At 44.0% G+C, this 22,789-nt stretch overlaps 1 protein-coding gene across 8 annotated transcripts in view; it reads left to right on the forward strand.

Moving 5' to 3' along the window:
• LOC124009295 (receptor-type tyrosine-protein phosphatase F) overlaps window positions 1-22,789 on the forward strand; it is a 462,304-nt gene that overhangs the window by 269,879 nt on the left and 169,636 nt on the right. For 4 of the 8 annotated variants that reach the window (XM_046320941.1, XM_046320940.1, XM_046320945.1 and 1 more), the window contains 3 exons: window positions 5,554-5,742; window positions 8,528-8,545; window positions 13,962-14,072. In XM_046320941.1, the coding sequence (XP_046176897.1) occupies window positions 5,554-5,742; window positions 8,528-8,545; window positions 13,962-14,072 (318 nt within the window). The remainder of the gene's footprint in view (window positions 1-5,553; window positions 5,743-8,527; window positions 8,546-13,961; window positions 14,073-22,789) is intronic. The other 4 variants (XM_046320942.1, XM_046320944.1, XM_046320946.1 and 1 more) reach the window with 1 other exon arrangement.

A 22,789-nucleotide genomic window follows, 5' to 3' on the forward strand; every position in this document is an offset into this window, starting at 1 on the left:
ATGCGGCGGAGAGTAGTGTAGGTGGTTCTGGGTAGGAGTGATGTTGATGTTTGTGTCTCTGAGATAGGGGGTGAGAACAGGTGGTTCTGGGTAGGAGTGATGTTGTTGATGTTTGTGTCTCTGAGATAGGGGGTGAGAACAGGTGGTTCTGGGTAGGAGTGATGTTGTTGATGTTTGTGCCTCTGAGATAGGGGGTGAGAACAGGTGGTTCTGGGTAGGAGGGATGTTGTTGATGTTTGTGCCTCTGAGATAGGGGGTGAGAACAGGTGGTTCTGGGTAGGAGTGATGTTGTTGATGTTTGTGTCTCTGAGATAGGGGTGAGAACAGGTGGTTCTGGGTAGGAGTGATGTTGATAGGTGTGTGTCTCTGAGATAGGGGTGAGAACAGGTGGTTCTGGGTAGGAGTGATGTTGTTGATAGGGGTGAGAACTGGTTCTGAGATGATGTTGTTGATGTTTGTGTCTCTGAGATAGGGGTGAGAACAGGTGGTTCTGGGTAGGAGTGATGTTGTTGATGTTTGTGCCTCTGAGATAGGGGGTGAGAACAGGTGGTTCTGGGTAGGAGTGATGTTGTTGATGTTTGTGTCTCTGAGATAGGGGGTGAGAACAGGTGGTTCTGGGTAGGAGTGATGTTGATAGGTGTGTGTGTCTCTGAGATAGGGGGTGAGAACAGGTGGTTCTGGGTAGGAGTGATGTTGTTGATAGGGGTGAGAACAGGTGGTTCTGGGTAGGAGTGATGTTGATAGGTGTGTGTGTCTCTGAGATAGGGGGTGAGAACAGGTGGTTCTGGGTAGGAGTGATGTTGTTGATGTTTGTGTCTCTGAGATAGGGGGTGAGAACAGGTGGTTCTGGGTAGGAGTGATGTTGTTGATGTTTGTGTCTCTGAGATAGGGGGTGAGAACAGGTGGTTCTGGGTAGGAGTGATGTTGTTGATGTTTGTGTCTCTGAGATAGGGGGTGAGAACAGGTGGTTCTGGGTAGGAGTGATGTTGTTGATGTTTGTGTCTCTGAGATAGGGGGTGAGAACAGGTGGTTCTGGGTAGGAGTGATGTTGATAGGTGTGTGTGTCTCTGAGATAGGGGGTGAGAACAGGTGGTTCTGGGTAGGAGTGATGTTGATAGGTGTGTGTGTCTCTGAGATAGGGGGTGAGAACAGGTGGTTCTGGGTAGGAGTGATGTTGTTGATAGGGGTGAGAACAGGTGGTTCTGGGTAGGAGTGATGTTGATAGGTGTGTGTGTTTGTGATATCTAAGAAATCAATGGGCTTAAAAACATTAGCAGACACGGGCTTGTTGATCAACTGTCATCAATATCTCTCTACATTCTGGAATGACTGACACGACAAGAGAGAAACATGACTGATGCACTACCATCATTTTGAAATCGCGTCTTGGTTCATTCTACTGTTACAACTTTCAGGAGAAAGTTGAAAGTCGGACTGCGCTCCTTAAAAAAAAAAAAAAAAAAAAATGTTTGCCCGCTCTCAGGTACCACCGGTCTGTAACAAAAACCTGTCTAAGTGTCTCTCAGCTGGCTGCAAAAACAGTCTACACGCCCGGGACTTCTGTTGAAGCTTTTTACTCATCAGGCGTAAAAGTGTGATAGTCTCTGTCTGGGTGTTAGCCACCTGTACAGCTCCCTGTGTGTGTCTCTCTCTCTCTCTTTCTCACTGTGTTAGCCACCTGTACAGCTCCCTGTGTGTGTCTCTCTCTCTCTCACTGTGTTAGCCACCTGTACAGCTCTGTGTGTGTGTGTGTCTCTCTCTCTCTCTCTCTCTCTCTCTCTCTCTCTCTCTCTCTCTCTCTCTCTCTCTCTCTCTCTCTCTCTCTCGGTGTTAGCCACATATACTAACAGCTCCGCTGTAATGCTAACACTAGGAAGCTCTGAACCAACGTACTGTATAACAGCCACAGCAGCTGTTTTCCTCTTGAATAATTCCCAGTCTATGTTTCTGATACCAGGGAGTTGTCGACTCCTGAGTTTTTTCAGCCCGCCCTCTCTAAAGTCTCAAAGCATATCCTCCTCCTTCTCAGAATGTTCCAACCAATTAACATTTTTTGTTTGCATGGGCTGTAATACTGACACCTGGGGAGTATTCGCTAGGAACAAAAATGATAGCAAACAGAACAAACGTAGGTGGTAACCTACATTAGCTAGTCTAACACCAACATTAGCTAGGCTAACACCAACATTAGTTAGGCTAACACCTACATTAGCTAGGTTACCACCTACATTAGTTAGGCTAACACCAACATTAGCTAGATTACCACCTACATTAGTTAGGCTAACACCAACATTAGCTAGATTACCACCTACATTAGCTAGATTACCACCTACATTAGCTAGGCTAACACCAACATTAGCTAGATTACCACCTACATTAGCTAGGCTAACACCAACATTAGCTAGATTACCACTTACATTAGTTAGGCTAACACCAACATTAGCTAGATTACCACCTACATTAGTTAGGCTAACACCAACATTAGTTAGGCTAACACCTACATTAGCTAGGCTAACACCAACATTAGTTAGGCTAACACCAACATTAGTTAGGCTAACACCTACATTAGCTAGGCTAACACCAACATTAGCTAGATTACCACCTACATTAGCTAGATTACCACCTACATTAGCTAGATTAACACCTACATTAGCTAGGCTAACACCAACATTAGCTAGATTACCACCTAGATTAGTTAGGCTAACACCAACATTAGCTAGATTACCACCTACATTAGCTAGGCTAACACCAACATTAGCTAGATTACCACCTACATTAGTTAGGCTAACACCAACGTTAGCTAGATTACCACCTGCATTAGTTAGGCTAACACCAACGTTAGCTAGATTACCACCTACATTAGCTAGGCTAACACCAACGTTAGCTAGATTACCACCTACATTAGTTAGGCTAACACCAACGTTAGCTAGATTACCACCTACATTAGTTAGGCTAACACCAACATTAGCTAGATTACCACCTACATTAGCTAGGCTAACACCAACATTAGCTAGATTACCACCTACATTAGCTAGGCTAACACCAACATTAGCTAGATTACCACCTACATTAGTTAGGCTAACACCAACATTAGCTAGATTACCACCTACATTAGCTAGGCTAACACCAACATTAGCTAGATTACCACCTACATTAGCTAGGCTAACACCAACATTAGCTAGATTACCACCTACATTAGCTAGGCTAACACCAACATTAGCTAGATTACCACCTACATTAGTTAGGCTAACACCAACATTAGCTATATTACCACCTACATTAGCTAGGCTAACACCAACATTAGCTAGATTACCACCTACATTAGCTAGGCTAACACCAACATTAGCTAGATTACCACCTACATTAGCTAGGCTAACACCAACATTAGCTAGATTACCACCTACATTAGTTAGGCTAACACCAACATTAGCTAGATTACCACCTACATTAGCTAGGCTAACACCAACATTAGCTAGATTACCACCTACATTAGTTAGGCTAACACCAACATTAGCTATATTACCACCTACATTAGTTAGGCTAACACCTACATTAGCTAGGTTACCACCTACATTAGTTAGGCTAACATATACATTAGCTAGATTACCACCTACATTAGTTAGGCTAACATATACATTAGCTAGATTACCACCTACATTAGCTAGATTACCACCTACATTAGCTAGGTTATCACCTACATTAGCTAGGCATATCACCTATATTAGGTAGGTTATCACCTATATTAGCTAGGTTACCACCTACATTAGCTAGGTTACCACCTACATTAGCTAGGCATATCACCTATATTAGGTAGGTTATCACCTACATTAGCTAGGTTATCACCTACATTAGCTAGGTTATCACCTACATTACCTAGGCATATCACCTATATTAGGTAGGTTATCACCTACATTAGCTAGGTTATCACCTACATTACCTAGGCATATCACCTATATTAGGTAGGTTATCACCTACATTAGCTAGGTTATCACCTACATTAGCTAGTCTAAAACCTGCTTTTTAACAACAACAGCCCTTCCTCTAAAATGCCCTCAAGCGTCTGTTCAGTACTACCACGAGAATAGAGCTACTGTTCAGTACTACCACGAGAATAGAGCTACTGTTCAGTACTACCACGATAATAGAGCTACTGTTCAGTACTACCACGAGAATAGAGCTACTGTTCAGTACTACCACAAGAATAGAGCTACTGTTCAGTACTACCACGAGAATAGAGCTACTGTTCAGTACTACCACGAGAATAGAGCTACTGTTCAGTAGTACCACGAGAATAGAGCTACTGTTCAGTACTACCACAAGAATAGAGCTACTGTTCAGTACTACCACAAGAATAGAGCTCAGTTGGTAGAGCATGGCGCTTGTAATGCCAGGGTAGTGGGTTCGATCCCCGGGACCACCCATACGTAGAATGTATGCACACATGACTGTAAGTCGCTTTGGATAAAAGCGTCTGCTAAATGGCATATATTATTATTATTATATTACTACCACGAGAATAGAGCTACTGTTCAGTACTACCACAAGAATAGAGCTACTGTTCAGTACTACCACAAGAATAGAGCTACTGTTCAGTACTACCACGAGAATAGAGCTACTGTTCAGTACTACCACGAGAATAGAGCTACTGTTCAGTACTACCACGAGAATAGAGCTACTGTTCAGTACTTCCACAACAATAGAGCTACTGTTCAGTACTACCACGAGAATAGAGCTACTGTTCAGTACTACCACGAGAATAGAGCTACTGTTCAGTACTACCACGAGAATAGAGCTACTGGATGTTTTTCCTCGGGGGACCATCAACGTATGAAGAGGCAGATTTAAAAAAGGAAGCAGAACTGTGAAAGAGGAACAAACTAGAGCTATGTGCCAATTCTTCACCCCTTTCCCAGCGATGCTCACTCCTCGTCATCGATTTAAAAGCGTAGAATTCCACACTTGAGGAGAGGAATCAACTAATCAGTCATCTTTAAAAGGGTTTTAGTATCTTATCGTTACCAAATAATAGTCTTTACTATGCTTTAGGCCAATGGCATCGCAGTCAGCCGTCAGTAAAAACATACAAGGAATTAAAGGAGTGAAAATCGTGAATCATAAAATCATCAATTTTACTATCCCAAATGATCTCTCTGCAGAATGAATGTGTCACTGGAGCGAGGAATTTGTCATGGCTCTGCTCTACCTCATGATCCTAATGTTGTGATGGGTTACATTATTGATGTTTGTTTTGCTGGGCTGGGTGGAGTTTTTTGGTGTCTATAATGTAGGCTTTGTTCTCCTCAGGTTGTTTAAAGCTAGGCTTCTTCTATATCTCTCACTCACTCACTATTGCTCTTTAATCTCTCTCTCTCTCTGGTTAGTACATGCTATGAAAATTACGGTTTATATTGTTACGTGAAGTCACGTCTTATTGATATTCTCATCTAATTACATTTTTGGGTGGAAATATGAAGGTTCTCTCAACGGGCTTGGACAAGTCCCGCTGTAGTCCACCATTCACACTAATCCTATATCTACTTGTCTCTTCTACAGAGAACCAGATCCCTCATGGGTTCCCCAACATAGACATGGGTCCCCAGCTTAAGGTGGTGGAGAAGACCAGGACGGCCACCATGCTGTGTGCTGCCAGCGGCAACCCTGACCCAGAGATCACCTGGTTTAAAGACTTCCTGCCTGTAGACATCAACAGCAGCAACGGACGAATCAAACAACTCCGCTCAGGTAAGGATGTCTACTCTCCCTGCAACTCTTTTCCACTGAAATAAAGACTCATTCCTGCTTAGTAACAGACTGAATGGAGACCCATTCCTGCTTAGTAACAGACTTAATGAAGACTCATTTCTGCTTAGTAACAGACTTAATGGAGACTCATTCCTGCTTAGTAACAGACTTAATGGAGACTCATTCCTGCTTAGTAACAGACTTAATGGAGACTCATTCCTGCTTAGTAACAGACTTAATGGAGACTCATTCCTGCTTAGTAACAGACTTAATGGAGACTCATTCCTGCTTAGTAACAGACTTAATGGAGACTCATTCCTGCTTAGTAACAGACTTAATGGAGACTCATTCCTGCTTAGTAACAGACTTAATGGAGACTCATTCCTGCTTAGTAACAGACTTAATGAAGACTCATTCCTGCTTAGTAACAGACTTAATGGAGACTCATTCCTGCTTAGTAACAGACTTAATGAAGACTCATTCCTGCTTAGTAACAGACTTAATGGAGACTCATTCCTGCTTAGTAACAGACTTAATGGAGACTCATTCCTGCTTAGTAACAGACTTAATGAAGACTCATTCCTGCTTAGTAACAGACTTAATGGAGACTCATTCCTGCTTAGTAACAGAAGCAAGATACAACTTTCCATCTTATAGTGTGTTTATCAGTGCTGCGCAACATTCAGTGAAGTATATGTATATACTGAAGTAGTGTATATATATATATATATATATATATATATATATATATATATTATATATGTGTGTGTGTGTAGCAGGTAAATCTTCTTTTCAGTGGAAAACAGTAGATATTTTAATATTTTTGGACTGCCCACACACAGTACCAAATGGACCATCTACTAACTCCACATACCAAAATGCTAAAATGAATTAGTGGTCTCCAGCTGTGCAGAAAATAAAATAATTGAAGTTGCCTTTTTTCATCAAGAGGGACTTAGCCCTTCTGAAACATGAGGACGGCGGGGGCACGGAGTAGAGGGCTAGGATGTGTCCCAAATGACAACCTAATAGGGCTCTGATTAAAAGTAGTGCACTACAGTGTAAATAGTGTGCCCTTTAGCATCCTCAGAGGAGACAGTAATTCTAGCCTGGAGTGTCTCAGCCAAGATCCAGCCTGGAGTGTCTCAGCCAAGATCCAGCCTGGAGTGTCTCAGCCAAGATCCAGCCTGGAGTGTCTCAGCCAAGATCCAGCCTGGAGTGTCTCAGCCAAGATCCAGCCTGGAGTGTCTCAGCCAAGATCCAGCCTGGGAGAGAGGAAACACACGCACACACACACTGAAGAAATAAATCGATGTGCGTCTCTCTGCTCTCTCTGTTCCCAAGGCTGGATAAATCAATTGCTTTAGCCCTAACCCCAGATCAGATTTGGGAGAGGTTAAAGTTAAGAAGATTAGGTAAATAAACATCTTTAACCCAACCCCAGATCAGATTGGGGAGAGGCCAACGTTAAGAAGATTGGATAAATAAACATCTTTAAGGGCTGACCCTGGGTCTGTCAGAACGTAGAGAGAGAGTTAGAACGATTAGTGGCTCTTTGAGTTGCTCTTTAATTCTCCTCACTTAGAGGATATTTCCTGTGTCCCAAATGGCACTCTATTCCCTATATAGTGCTCTACTACCTACAGGGCTCTGGTCAAATGTAGTGCATTGTGTAGGGAATAGGGAACCATTTGGGATGCGACCCGAAATCACAGAGGAGGTGGCTTCTGCTTTTCACCTACATGTACATATTACCTCAAGCAATCACCCCAACTACCTCGTACCCTCAGTACGCCGACTCACAACTACCTTCGTAACCCCAGTACGCCGACTCACAACTACCTCGTACCCTCAGTACGCCGACTCACAACTACCTCGTGCCCTCAGTACGCCGACTCACAACTACCTCGTGCCCTCAGTACGCCGACTCACAACTACCTTCGTAACCCCAGTACGCCGACTCACAACTACCTCGTGCCCTCAGTACGCCGACTCACAACTACCTCGTGCCCTCAGTACGCCGACTCACAACTACCTTCGTAACCCCAGTACGCCGACTCACAACTACCTCGTACCCTCAGTACGCCGACTCACATCTACCTCGTGCCCTCAGTACGCCGACTCACAACTACCTCGTACCCCCAGTACGCTGACTCCAGAGTGGAACTCCTTGTATATAGCCTCCTTATTGTTATTGTATTGTGTTATTTTACTGTGTTTAGTATCTTCTTTGTGGATGAAGGGCTCGTAAAGCATTTCACGTTAAAGTATGCACTTGATTTGAGGTGAGAGGCCCTTTCTTTTCACAGAGTCCTGTCTTTCTGTCGGTTAGGCAGTCTGTGGCTCAGTCCCAAATTGCACCCTATTCCCTACATACTGCCCTACTTTTTGGTCCAAAAAAAAGTGTAAAGGGCTGATTAGTGGTAACACACACACACACACACACACACACATTAACGAGCCTTGCTATCTCTAACCCTAGCCATGACATCTGTAGCTATCTTCTGACCTGCTAATCTGGGGTGGCAGGGTAGCCTAGTGGTTAGGGCGTTGGACTAGTAACCGGAAGGTTGCAAGTTCAAACCCCCACACATCTCTTTCTCTCCAATAGATTTTCATTATTTTACTAACCTGAATGATTTCCTCTAACGTCTTGACCTGCGGGTTATCTATTTAACCATGTATTACTTTCATTCATTTGCCTTCTCTCCTCTCTTTCTGTCTTATTTACTAACTCTCGCTCTCTCCCTCTCTCTCGTTTGCGTTCCGAATTACCTTCAACTAGGTGGTACACCGATTAGAGGTAAGGATGATGGGGAAATAAACGTGTCACGAAAATGTCACTCCATCCCTCCGTCACCTCAACCTCAACCTCGTCAGCCTCTCTCCCTCGTTCCACCTCTCTTAACCTTCGACCTCTCCACTCTGCCCCTTTACCACCACTGCCAATGTCTTCACGCTGTCCAGTCCATTCTCTGTTTCCTGTCCGTGTCCCATCTCTACTTCCAGATGCATTTTGGGAAACACTGGACAACGCAGACGGAAGGTGATAGCTACCTTGTGCATAAGCTTCTACACACGTTCTTGGTTTTTAGTTCAAATATAAACCCCGTGGATTTATAATTACTAGAGACGAAACTCCTTCCCCAGTCTCTGTCCCTAGATGTAGGAGAGGGGTGTTACTGTAAGTACAGGCCAGTCTCTATTCCTAGCTGTAGGAGAGGGGTGTTACTGTAAGTACAGGTCAGTCTCTGTCCATAGCTGTACGAGAGGGGTGTTACTGTAAGTACAGGTCAGTCTCTGTCCCTAGCTGTAGGAGAGGGGTGTTACTGTAATTACAGGTCAGTCTCTGTCTCTAGCTGTAGGAGAGGGGTGTTACTGTAAGTACAGGTCAGTCTCTGTCTCTAGCTGTAGGAGAGGGGTGTTACTGTAAGTACAGGTCAGTCTCTGTCCCTAGCTGTAGGAGAGGGGTGTTACTGTAAGTACAGGTCAGTCTCTGTCTCTAGCTGTAGGAGAGGGGTGTTACTGTAAGTACAGGTCAGTCTCTGTCCCTAGCTGTAGGAGAGGGGTGTTACTGTAAGTACAAGTCAGTCTCTGTCCCTGGGGGATATAGGCCTATATCTGGTATCAATGGACGACTTTGCCTGAATAAAATGTAAATGACTTGATTTGCATACAAGCACAACAGCCCTCTGATTGAAATTGTCCTCTCTTCCTGGAGTGGAAGTAGCGTTTCAGTTGATCTCTAGTGGTAATGGTGGCTGTCTGATGGTAGATGTCTGAGGGTAGCTGAATAGCACAGAACAATGCATTAACAGCACTTTGAATCAGGGTCCTGAAAGGCTACCCTATGTCCTGATAGTATCGCTTGCCAGACAGAGGCTGTTGAAAGATGTAAATATCCTGCTATCTGAGAGGTTGGTCTCTGGAGGAGATGCCATGGGGGTTGGTCTCTGGAGGAGATGCCATGGGGGTTGGTCTCTGGAGGAGATGCCATGGGGGTTGGTCTCTGGAGGAGATGCCATGGGGGTTGGTCTCTGAAGATGATGCAGATTGACAATAGATACATCAGTATGTAGGTACATGACTGAGCTGATTCAGGAGGAGATGCAGATTGACAATAGATACATCAGTATGCAGGTACATGACTGAGCTGATTCAGGAGGAGATGCAGATTGACAATAGATACATCAGTATGCAGGTACATGACTGAGCTGATTCAGGAGGAGATGCAGATTGACAATAGATACATCAGTATGCAGGTACATGACTGAGCTGATTCAGGAGGAGATGAGGAAGGCGTGTGACAGATTTGAAGGATCACTGACGTTGTCATAACCTCTATTAGTTGGTGTCACCAACACACACACACACACACACACACACACACACACACACACACACACACACACACACACACACACACACACACACACACACACACACACACACACACACACACACACACACACACACACACACACACACACACACACACACACACACACACACACACACACACACACACACACTTGGTTGATACTGAACCTGTTTGGTACATTCATCCCATATAATACATGTCTGCTATCCACAATGTGTCCTGACATTGTAAAACTCATTGTTTGTCACCGTCTGCAACCTGTATGGTGTCTGGTGTTACATCAATTCTTACAGTATTATTCTACAGATTATTACCTTGGGTTTAAACGGGGTATTATGACACGTCTCGCTCGTACTAAGCTCTGAATCTACAGTATGTTGTTACGTGTCATTAAAGTATGGATATAAATATGTGGAGACATATCTATTATTCTAACATGACATTCAGGTAAGTCTGTCTGCTGCCGCTGCTATTCTATTGCTGTGTTTGGTAATCAGCCCAAAAATATCAGCCTTCTCCTAAAGTGGTGAAATACTGTAATTCAGCAGAACTGAACAGAACTCTATCTGCCTTTGTTTTTCTCTTCCTCTTCTACTTCCTGTTCCTCTGAGATTACGATGACAGTGACTAGCTGTTGTCGTGTCATTGGCTATGCCGGATTAAGTGATATGACATGCTATTCTATAAAATCCTTTCTCTGTAATTAATATTACCTGATTGAGCTAATCATGTAAATGTAATTAACTAGAAAGTCGGGGGGCACCACGAAATAGTGTTTATAGAGCTGTTATCTTCCGAATAAACTCTCAAAGACCTAGTAATATTTTCCATAAATCGCAGTCAATATTAATAGTTTCATCTGAAAGTTGTAAATTCTTGCGTTATCTTCACGACACGAACCTTGGCTAACAAGTTGAATCAGCAATACAAAATTGGGTTTAATTATTTTTTTAACTAAATACCTAACTAATCACACATAATTACATATACACAGAATGCAAATGATATCATAAAGAAAACGTCCCTGGTGGATGGAGCAGACATGACGGATAGCTACACAAAGGGAGGGGGTTGGGTTTGAGTGAAAGAGCGGGAAGACTGAGGAACAAAGGGAGAAGCTGTGCTATCGTAAATACAGTATCTTATGCATTCTAAATTACCGCCCATTTGGAAACGGAAAATGCAATAAATATTTAGTCAGTACAACACAGCTAGCTACTATCATCATCATCTCAGCTGAATAAGTATAGTCAGTACAACACAGCTAGTTACTATCATCATCATCTCAGCTGAATAAGTATAGTCAGTACAACACAGCTAGCTACTATCATCATCATCTCAGCTGAATAAGTATAGTCAGTACAACATAGCTCGTTACTGTCATCATCATCTCAGCTGAATAAGTATAGTCAGTACAACACAGCTAGTTACTTCCATCATCATCATCTCAGCTGAATAAGTATAGTCAGTACAACACAGCTAGTTACTGGGCTACTACCTGGGCTGCTACCTGGGCTTCTACCTGGGCTGCTACCTGGGCTACTACCTGGGCTGCTACCTGGGCTTCTACTTGGGCTGCTACCTGGGCTGCTACCTGAGCTGCTACCGGTGTGTCTTACATACTACAGTAGTTAGAGCCATGTGGCAGAAGCACTTTAACTTTCTGAGATGGAGACTACGTCCCAAAGTTGACCCTATTCCCTACAAAGTGCATTTATTTTGAATAGGGGACTACTGTACGTTACATATTGCGCAATATATGGAATAGGGTGCCATTTTAGGACTTACGCCGAGTCCCGGTGGTGATGGATAGCCAGGAAGTCAGTATATATTTGTTTTTATTTTACCCTGTTTCTCCCCAATTTTGTGGTATCCACTGTAACTACTCAGATGGAACCTGGGTTTGATTGGAGCTCAGATTGAACCTGGGTTTGATTGGAACTCAGATTGAACCTGGGTTTGATTGGAGCTCAGGTGGAACCTGTGTTTGATTGGAGCTCAGGTGGAACCTGGGTTTGATTGGAGCTCAGATTGAACCTGGGTTTGATTGGAGCTCAGATTGAACCTGGGTTTGATTGGAGCTCAGATTGAACCTGGGTTTGATTGGAGCTCAGATTGAACCTGGGTTTGATTGGAGCTCAGTAGTTATTCATCAACGGGAATCAACCGTTGGATGGTCCCATCTCACCTGGTGAGGAGGGCATCGCTCTCCCTCCCTCCACTGGTTGTTTTCAGCAGCACATGATTATCTCTTGTTTGAAAGGTTAGACTCAGATATATGGCTTCTCTCAGAATAAACTTTTTTTTTTTTAAAGAGAGAGAGATGGGAAATATAGACTTTACTGGACTCAGAGAGCGTGTGGAAGGAAACATTAAAGTGGCACCATAGTCCACTCTGTATAAACTAGTCTTAACTACATCCTGATGGTCTTGTAGTCGTTGTAGAGTAGCTTAGCCTAGCGTAGCGTTGCTAGCCTGGCGTCTGTCGCCGTAGCGACCGTTATCTGGATATAAAGCCGAGCAAGAGTCCTTTATGAACTTTCTGTGGTTTTTTTTTCTTTTCCTGTCAGTAGTTTTCTTAGGCAGAAAAGGCATATATATCTAGACGTGAATATGACGTCTTGAGGTGATTCATTGACCTCTGAGACATGGACTCGACAAGAGTGTCTCGCCAGCTGTTTTTCCTGACAGGGCCAGACAGAGAGAGTTAAATATGTTGATTTGTGGGACACAGCTCTTAAACCAGCAAAATCAGCTAAATGCTGATGTGTCGTCGTAGGCAAATTGTTATATAAGAACTAGCGCCCTATTCGTAACACTTTATCATGCATACCGTAGAGAGAGAGAGAGAGAGAGAGAGAGAGAGAGAGAGAGAGAGAGAGAGAGAGAGAGAGAGAGTGTTTGACTGTGATGCTCTCTGTCGAGGCTCTGTAGAGATAATTATAATGTTATTTCTTATGAAGTGATGAAAAAACCTCAGGAAGTCTACAGGAGAAAATACACTTAGTCGTACTAGATGGTCTGTTTTGGTCATGTGATGAAAAACGAGATGGTCAGGGGTCGTTGATCTAAGGTTGTCAGACAGTTTAAGAATGAAGGTAATCTGAACCTTTTCTTTCTTCTGGTCAACCCCTATCAGAAACCCTGTTAGATTTACTAGATGGTTTAGTCCTGAATAAACCCTGTTAGATTTACTAGATGGTTTAGTCCTGATTAAACCCTGTTAGATTTACTAGATGGTTTAGTCCTGAATAAACCCTGTTAGATTTACTAGATGGTTTAGTCCTGATTAAACCCTGTTAGATTTACTAGATGGTTTAGTCCTGATTAAACCCTGTTAGATTTACTAGATGGTTTAGTCCTGAATAAACCCTGTTAGATTTACTAGATGGTTTAGTCCTGATTAAACCCTGTTAGATTTACTAGATGGTTTAGTCCTGATTAAACCCTGTTAGATTTACTAGATGGTTTAGTCCTGAATAAACCCTGTTAGATTTACTAGATGGTTTAGTCCTGATTAAACCCTGTTAGATTTACTAGATGGTTTAGTCCTGAATAAACCCTGTTAGATTTACTAGATGGTTTAGTCCTGAATAAACCCTGTTATATTTACTAGATAGTGTGTAATCCTGAAATGGTCTATAATGAGAGAAAAAAACAGCACATCCTAAGGTTATCAAAAATTTTATAAAATGAAGGCAAAATGATTGTTCAATGCCCACACTAGCGTAATACTTAGAAAACACTCCCAAATCATTACGTTACTCTTGAGTATTATGTGGTAGAGACCCTTCTCTCGCCATGTCCCAGACGGTAACTGTGTGTTTAACCCCTGCAGGAGCCCTACAGATTGAGAACAGTGAGGAGTCAGACCAGGGGAAGTATGAGTGTGTTGCCATGAACAACGCTGGGACGCGCTACGCAGCCCCAGCCAATCTCTACGTGCGAGGTAAGGTCCAGCCATTCACATTGCCCTCCGTTCATCGCTACGTCTCTTCATTGGTCATTTATGTCCTCACCTAAACAGCAATGTCATGTTTTTTTTCTCGGTTTTTTTTTTCTGAATAACTCAGCGTAACCTCATCCCCACAGGAAGTCTCTCTCTCTGTCTGAACAGCTGCAGCCAAACCGTTTTTCCACCTCTGTCTATAAAAACATGCCAGGGATTTTATTTTCACACTGTCTGGTGAACATTTTTTGGTTCTATCCTCTCATTGACATGTTAGTCATTTAGCAGATACTCTTATCCAGAGAGACTTACAGTGAGTGCATTCATCTTACGATAGCTAGATGGGACAACCACATGTTATGGTAAGTACATTTTTCATCAATAAAGTATCTATCAGCAATGTCAGAGCTGGTAGGGGGGAAAAAGTCAAGTGCGGGAATTAGTTCTCTCCCTTCCCCTCCTTTCTCCTCTCCCCTCCTTTCTCCTCTCCTCTCCTTTCTCCTCTCCCCTCCTTTCTCCTCTCCCCTCCTTTCTCCTCTCCCCTCCTATCTCCTCTCCCCTCCTTTCTCCTCTCCTCTCCTTTCTCCTCTCCCCTCCTTTCTCCTCTCCCCTCCTTTCTCCTCTCCCCTCCTTTCTCCTCTCCTTTCTCCTCTCCTCTCCCCTGATTTTTACCTTTATATAACCAGGTAGGCCAGTTGAGAACAAGTTCTCATTTACAACTGTGACCTGGCCAAGATAAAGTAAAGCAGTGCGACACAAACAACAACACAGAGTTACACATGGAATAAACAAGCGTACAGTCAATAATACAGTAGAAAATAAAGCAAGTCTATATACAGTGAGTGCAAGGCAGGAAGAGGTAGGCAATAAATAGGCCATAGTAGCAAAGTAACTACAATTTAGCAGATTAACACTGAAGTGATAGATGAACAGATGATGATGAACAAGTTGTGATACTGGTGTGCAAAAGAGCAGAAAAGTAAATAAAAACAATATGGGGATGAGGTAGGTAGATTGGGTGGGCTATTTACAGATGGACTATGTATAGCTGCAGCGATCGGTTAGCTGCTCAGATAGCTGATGTTTAAAGTTAGGGAAAGGTAACATGCTGACCAGACCGGACACGTCGGGTGCGCGAGCGTCGCAAAATACATGTAGAAATCCATGTTATTCAATTATTGCACCCACACTGCTCAGGCGCGCCAACGACCGTCTGCGATGCCAAGGGCTAAAATAGAACTCCTTTCTATTTCTGATGCAGATCGCGCTGAAAATTCCTGCCTCCACCATCTCCTCATTGGTTTATAGAAGCAGGTACCCACGTGGGTGTTTGAAAGACGAACTGTTTTGCAGGTTGTCGTGGTAATACTATGAAAGTGTAGATGACAATCACCATATAAGTTCAAAGAGGAAAAAGCCTTTGGAGGAGAGATGGCTAGAAACGATTTGGTTGACCATTTTATGTGTGGATTAATTGTCGGCGTAGAGGACCTTGTGCATTTCAGGTAAAATAACAACTTAATGTTTATATCCCAGGACAAATTAGCTAGCAACAGCAAGCTAGCTAAATATGACAAATTAGCTAGCAAGTGCAAGCTAAGTAGCTAAATTGCCATAAATGTTTAATGCTTTTCGACCTGTCCCCAAATTAATGTTTGTGAGGTGATATTTTAACCTACGTGTCGTGATCGCGTTTGGTGTGACAAAATAAATGCACGATAGCGCATGATGACGTACACGCGCAGCCTGGTTTGGGTTCCCTGTTAGTCTCCAGCTTCAGTGATTTTTGCAATTCGTTCCAGTCACTGGCAGCAGAGAACTGGAAGGAAAGGCAGCCAAAGGAGGTGTTGGCTTTGGGGATGACCAGTGAGATATACCTGCTAGTGCACGTGCTACGGGTGGTTGTTGTTATCGTGACCAGTGAGCTGAGAGATGTCGGAGTTTTACCTAGCATAGACTTATAGATGGCCTGGAGCCAGTGGGTTTGGCGACGAGTATGAAGCGAGGGCCAGCCAACGAGAGCGTACAGGTCGCAGTGGTGGGTGGTATAAGGGGCTTTGGTAACAAAAGGGATGGCACTGTGAAAGACTGCATCCGGTTTGCTGAGTAGAGTTTGGAAGCTATTTTGTAGATGACATCGCCGAGGATCGGTAGGATGGTCAGTTTTACTAGGGGAAGTTTGGCGGCGTGAGTGAAGAAGGCTTTATTGTGAAATAGAACGCCGATTCTAGATTTGATTTTGGATTGGAGATGTTTGATATGAGTCTGGAAGGAGAGTTTACAGTCTAGACAGACACCTAAGTATTTGTAGTTGTCCACATATTCTAGGTCAGAACCGTCCAGAGTAGTGATGCTAGTCGGGCAGGCGGTTGTGGGCAGCAAACGGTTGAAAGTCATGCATTTGGTTTTTACTAGAGTTTAAGAGCAGTTTGAGGCCACAGAAGGAGTGTTGTATGGCATTGAAGCTCGTTTGGAGGTTAGTTAACCTTAACCAAGTCAAATGAAAGACTTGGATTAGCTGACACAACGTGGAACACGTTGGAACACAGGAGTGATGGTTGCTGACAATGGGCCTCTGTTCACCTATGTAGATATTCCATAAAAAATCTGCCGTTTCCAGCTACAATAGTCATTTACAACATTAACAATGTCTACACGGTATTTCTGATCAATTTGATGTTATTTTAATGGACGAAAAATGTGCTTTTCTTTCAAAAACAAGGATATTCCATGATGACCTCAAACTTTTGAATGCTAGTGTATGTCTGTGTGGATGTCTGTGTGGATGTGTCTGTGTGGATGTCTGTGTGGATGTGTCTGTGTGTATGTCTGTGTGTGTATGTCTGTGTGTATGTCTGTGTGGATGTGTCTGTGTGTGTGGGTGTGTGGATGTGTCTGTGTGGATGTCTGTGTGTGTGGATGTGTCTGTGTGGATGTGTCTGTGTGGATGTGTCTGTGTGGGTGTGTCTGTGTGTATGTGTCTGTGTGGATGTCTGTGTGGGTGTGTCTGTGTGGATGTCTGTGTGGATGTGTCTGTGTGGATGTGTCTGTGTGGGTGTCTGTGTGTGTGGGTGTGTCTGTGTGGGTGTGTCTGTGTGGATGTGTCTGTGTGGGTGTGTCTGTGTGTATGTGTCTGTGTGGATGTCTGTGTGGGTGTGTCTGTGTGGATGTCTGTGTGGATGTGTCTGTGTGGATGTGTCTGTGTGGGTGTGTCTGTGGGGATGTGTCTGTGGGGATGTGTCTGTGTGGGTGTGTCTGTGTGGATGTGTCTGTGTGGATGTGTCTGTGTGGGTGTGTCTGTGGGGATGTGTCTGTGTGGATGTGTCTGTGTGGGTGTGTGTATGTCTGTGTGTGTGGGTGTGTCTGTGTGGATGTGTCTGTGTGGATGTGTCTGTGTGGATGTGTCTGTGTGGATGTGTCTGTGTGGATGTGTCTGTGTGGATGTGTCTGTGGGGATGTGTCTGTGTGGATGTGTCTGTGTGGATGTGTCTGTGTGGATGTGTCTGTGGGGATGTGTCTGTGTGGGTGTGTCTGTGTGGATGTGTCTGTGTGGGTGTGTCTGTGGGGATGTGTCTGTGTGGATGTGTCTGTGTGGATGTGTCTGTGGGGATGTGTCTGTGGGGATGTGTCTGTGTGGGTGTGTCTGTGTGGATGTGTCTGTGTGGATGTGTCTGTGTGGGTGTGTCTGTGTGGGTGTGTCTGTGTGGGTGTGTCTGTGTGGATGTGTCTGTGTGGATGTGTCTGTGTGGATGTGTCTGTGTGGATGTGTCTGTGTGGATGTGTCTGTGTGGATGTGTCTGTGGGGATGTGTCTGTGTGGGTGTGTCTGTGTGGATGTGTCTGTGTGGATGTGTCTGTGTGGATGTGTCTGTGTGGGTGTGTCTGTGTGGATGTGTCTGTGTGGATGTGTCTGTGTGGATGTGTCTGTGTGGGTGTGTCTGTGTGGGTGTGTCTGTGGGGATGTGTCTGTGTGGATGTGTCTGTGTGGGTGTGTCTGTGGGGATGTGTCTGTGTGGGTGTGTCTGTGTGGATGTGTCTGTGTGGGTGTGTCTGTGTGGGTGTGTCTGTGTGGATGTGTCTGTGTGGGTGTCTGTGTGTGGGTGTCTGCATGTGGGTGTCTGCGTGTGGGTGTCTGCGTGTGGGTGTCTGCGTGTGGGTGTCTGCGTGTGGGTGTCTGCGTGTGGGTGTCTGCGTGTGGGTGTCTGCGTGTGTGTGTCTGCGTGTGGGTGTCTGTGTGTGTGTGTCTGTGTGTGGGTGTCTGTGTGTGTGTGTCTGTGTGTGGGTGTCTGTGTGTGGGTGTCTGTGTGTGGGTGTCTGTGTGTGCGTGTCTGTGTGTGCGTGTCTGTGTGTGGGTGTCTGTGTGTGGGTGTCTGTGTGTGGGTGTCTGTGTGTGCGTGTCTGTGTGTGGGTGTCTGTGTGTGGGTGGGTGTGTCTGTGTGGATGTGTCTGTGTGGGTGTCTGTGTGTGGGTGTCTGTGTGTGGGTGTCTGCGTGTGGGTGTCTGCGTGTGGGTGTCTGCGTGTGGGTGTCTGCGTGTGGGTGTCTGCGTGTGTGTGTCTGCGTGTGGGTGTCTGTGTGTGTGTGTCTGTGTGTGGGTGTCTGTGTGTGGGTGTCTGTGTGTGGGTGTCTGTGTGTGGGTGTCTGTGTGTGGGTGTCTGTGTGTGGGTGTCTGTGTGTACGTGTCTGTGTGTGGGTGTCTGCGTGTGGGTGTCTGCGTGTGGGTGTCTGCGTGTGGGTGTCTGTGTCATGTTTGGCCGATTCGAGAGGTGTTTGTTTTTCCATCAAGGTAATTACAGTGCCTTCAGAAAGTATTCAAAATGGATTAAATAGATTGTTTTTATCTCCCGTCTACACACAGTCCCTTATAATGACAAAGTCAAAACATGTTTTTAGAAATGTTTACAAATGTATTGAAATTGAAATACAGAAATATCTAATTTACATAAGTATTCACACCCCTGAGTCAATACTTTATAGAATCACCTTTGGCAGTGATTACAGCTGTGAGTCATTCTGCGTAAGTCTCTAAGAGCTGTGAGTCATTCTGCGTAAGTCTCTAAGAGCTGTGAGTCATTCTGGGTAAGTCTCTAAGAGCTGTGAGTCATTCTGCGTAAGTCTCTAAGAGCTGTGAGTCATTCTGGGTAAGTCTCTAAGAGCTGTGAGTCATTCTGGGTAAGTCTCTAAGAGCTGTGAGTCATTCTGGGTAAGTCTCTAAGAGCTGTGAGTCATTCTCTCTAAGAGCTGTAAGTCTCTAAGAGCTGTGAGTCATTCTGGGTAAGTCTCTAAGAGCTGTGAGTCATTCTGGGTAAGTCTCTAAGAGCTGTGAGTCATTCTGGCTGTCAAGTCTCTAAGAGCTGTGAGTCATTCTGGGTAAGTCTCTAAGAGCTGTGAGTCATTCTGGGTAAGTCTCTAAGAGCTGTGAGTCATTCTGGGTAAGTCTCTAAGAGCTGTGAGTCATTCTGGGTAAGTCTCTAAGAGCTGTGAGTCATTCTGCGTAAGTCTCTAAGAGCTGTGAGTCATTCTGGGTAAGTCTCTAAGAGCTGTGAGTCATTCTGGGTAAGTCTCTAAGAGCTTTCCACACCTGGATTCTGTAATATTTGGCCATTTATTCTTTACAAAATTCTTCAAGCTGTCACATTGGTTTTCAGGTCAACCATTTTCAGGTCATATTTCAGTCAAAACTGTAACTCGGCCACTCAGGAACATTCACTGTCTTCTTGGTAAGTAACTCCAGTGTAGATTTGGTCTCGTGTTTTAGGTTTTTATCCTGCTGAAAGATAAATTCATCTCCCAGTGTTTGGTGGGGAGCAGACTGAACAGACTGTTTTCCTCTAGGATTTTTCCTGTGCTTAACTCCATTCTGTTAATTTTTTTTATCCTGAAAAATTCCCCAGTCCTTAACGATTACAAGCATAACATGATGCATACCCCTAACATGATGCAGCTACCATTATGCTTGACAATATGGAGAGATGTGTTGTATTGGATTTGCCACATGTTTTTGCGGTATTACTTTAGTGCCTGGTTGCAAACAGGATGTATGTTTTAGAATATTTTATATTCTGTACAGGCTTCCTTCTTTTCACTCTGTCAATTAGGTTAGTATTGTGGAGTAACTACAATGTTGTTGATCCATCCTCAGTTTCTTCCTTTCTCAGCCATTCAACTTTAAAGTCACCATTGACCTCATGGTGAAATCCCTGAGCGGTTTCCTTCCTCTCCGGACGCCTGTATCTCTGTAGTGACTGAGTTTATTGATACACCATACAAAATGTAATTAATAACTGTACCATGCTCAGAGGGATATTCAATGTCTGTTATTTAATTATTTCATTTTTTACCCATCTACCAATAGGTGCCATTTGCGAAGCATTGGAAAACCTCCCTGGTCTTTGTAGTTGAATCTGTGTTTGAAATTCACTTCTCGACTGATGAACCTTACAGATAATTGTATGTGTGGGGTACAGAGATGAGGGACCTTACAGTATGTGAGGGGTACAGAGATGAGGGACCTTACAGAATGTGTGGGGTACAGAGATGAGGGACCTTACAGTATGTGTGGGGTACAGAGATGAGGGACCTTACAGTATGTGAGGGGTACAGAGATGAGGGACCTTACAGTATGTGTGGGGTACAGAGATGAGGGACCTTACAGTATGTGTGGGGTACAGAGATGAGGGACCTTACAGATAATTGTATGTGTGGGGTACAGAGATGAGGGACCTTACAGTATGTGTGGGGTACAGAGATGAGGGACCTTACAGATAATTGTATGTGTGGGGTACAGAGATGAGGGACCTTACAGATAATTGTATGTGTGGGGGTACAGAGATGAGGGACCTTACAGATAATTGTATGTGTGGGGTACAGAGATGAGGGACCTTACAGATAATTGTATGTGTGGGGTACAGAGATGAGGGACCTTACAGATAATTGTATGTGTGGGGTACAGAGATGAGGGACCTTACAGATAATTGTATGTGTGGGGGTACAGAGATGAGGGACCTTACAGATAATTGTATGTGTGGGGGTACAGAGATGAGGGACCTTACAGATAATTGTATGTGTGGGGTACAGAGATGAGGGACCTTACAGATAATTGTATTTGTGGGGGTACAGAGATGAGGGACCTTACAGATAATTGTATGTGTGGGGTACAGAGATGAGGGACCTTACAGATAATTGTATGTGTGGGGTACAGAGATGAGGGACCTTACAGATAATTGTATGTGTGGGGTACAGAGATGAGGGACCTTACAGATAATTGTATGTGTGGGGGTACAGAGATGAGGGACCTTACAGATAATTGTATGTGTGGGGTACAGAGATGAGGGACCTTACAGATAATTGTATGTGTGGGGTACAGAGATGAGGGACCTTACAGATAATTGTATGTGTGGGGTACAGAGATGAGGGACCTTACAGATAATTGTATGTGTGGGGTACAGAGATGAGGGACCTTACAGATAATTGTATGTGTGGGGGTACAGAGATGAGGGACCTTACAGATAATTGTATGTGTGGGGGTACAGAGATGAGGGACCTTACAGATAATTGTATGTGTGGGGTACAGAGATGAGGGACCTTACAGATAATTGTATGTGTGGGGTACAGAGACACGGTAGTCATTCAACAATCATGTTAAACACTATTATTTCACACAGTGAGTCCATGCAACTTATTATGTGACTTGTTTAGACTCTGGAACATATTTCGGCATAACAGACATAACAAAGGTGCTGAATACTATTTTGATATTTTTCAGCTTTTCATTCTTAATTCATTTGATAAAATCTTTAAAAACATAATTCTACTTTGACATGATGGGGTATTGTGATGTCACGACAGGGCATTGTGATGTCACAATGGGGTAGTGTGATGTCACGATGGGGTAGTGTGATGTCACGATGGGGTATTGTGATGTCATGATGGGGTATTGTGATGTCATTATGGGGTATTGTGATGTCACAATGGTGTATTGTGATGTCACGACAGGGTATTGTGATGTCACAATGGGGTAGTGTGATGTCACGATGGGGTATTGTGATGTCATGATGTGGTATTGTGATGTCACGATGGGGTATTGTGATGTCATGATGGGGTCTTGTGATGTCACGATGGGGTATTGTGATGTCACGATGGGTTATTGTGATGTCACGACAGGGTATTGTGATGTCACAATGGGGTAGTGTGATGTCACAATGGGGTAGTGTGATGTCACGATGGGGTATTGTGATGTCATGATGGGGTATTGTGATGTCATCATGGGGTATTATGTGTAGGCCACTGACAAATATTCTCTATTTAATCCATTTGAAATTCAGGCGGTAACACAACAAAATGTAGGAAAAAAGTCAAGCGGTATGAATACATTCTGAAGGTTCTGTAGATACACTCTGGCATGGTTCCAGCATGTCCTTCAGGCTGCGTAGGAGGGAGTAGACTTGTGTTCACACACACACACTCTCTCCTCCTCTAATTCCCTTCGTACCAACAGACAAACGGAGAGAAAGATAGATAGGATCAATCCAAGCGTAACCTTTTAAAAGTGCACTAGTCTGGAATGCAGAACAAAGACATCCACAGTGTATTCACCCTGTCTGTGTTACTGTTGGGTTACAATGAGGATGAGGAGGATAAACAGAGTAGTGTTACTGTTGGGTTACAATGAGGATGAGGAGGATAAACAGAGGATTGTTACTGTTGGGTTACAATGAGG

The sequence above is a fragment of the Oncorhynchus gorbuscha genome, linkage group LG22 (assembly GCF_021184085.1).
Source record: "Oncorhynchus gorbuscha isolate QuinsamMale2020 ecotype Even-year linkage group LG22, OgorEven_v1.0, whole genome shotgun sequence".
In the NCBI taxonomy this organism is placed as follows: domain Eukaryota; kingdom Metazoa; phylum Chordata; class Actinopteri; order Salmoniformes; family Salmonidae; genus Oncorhynchus; species Oncorhynchus gorbuscha.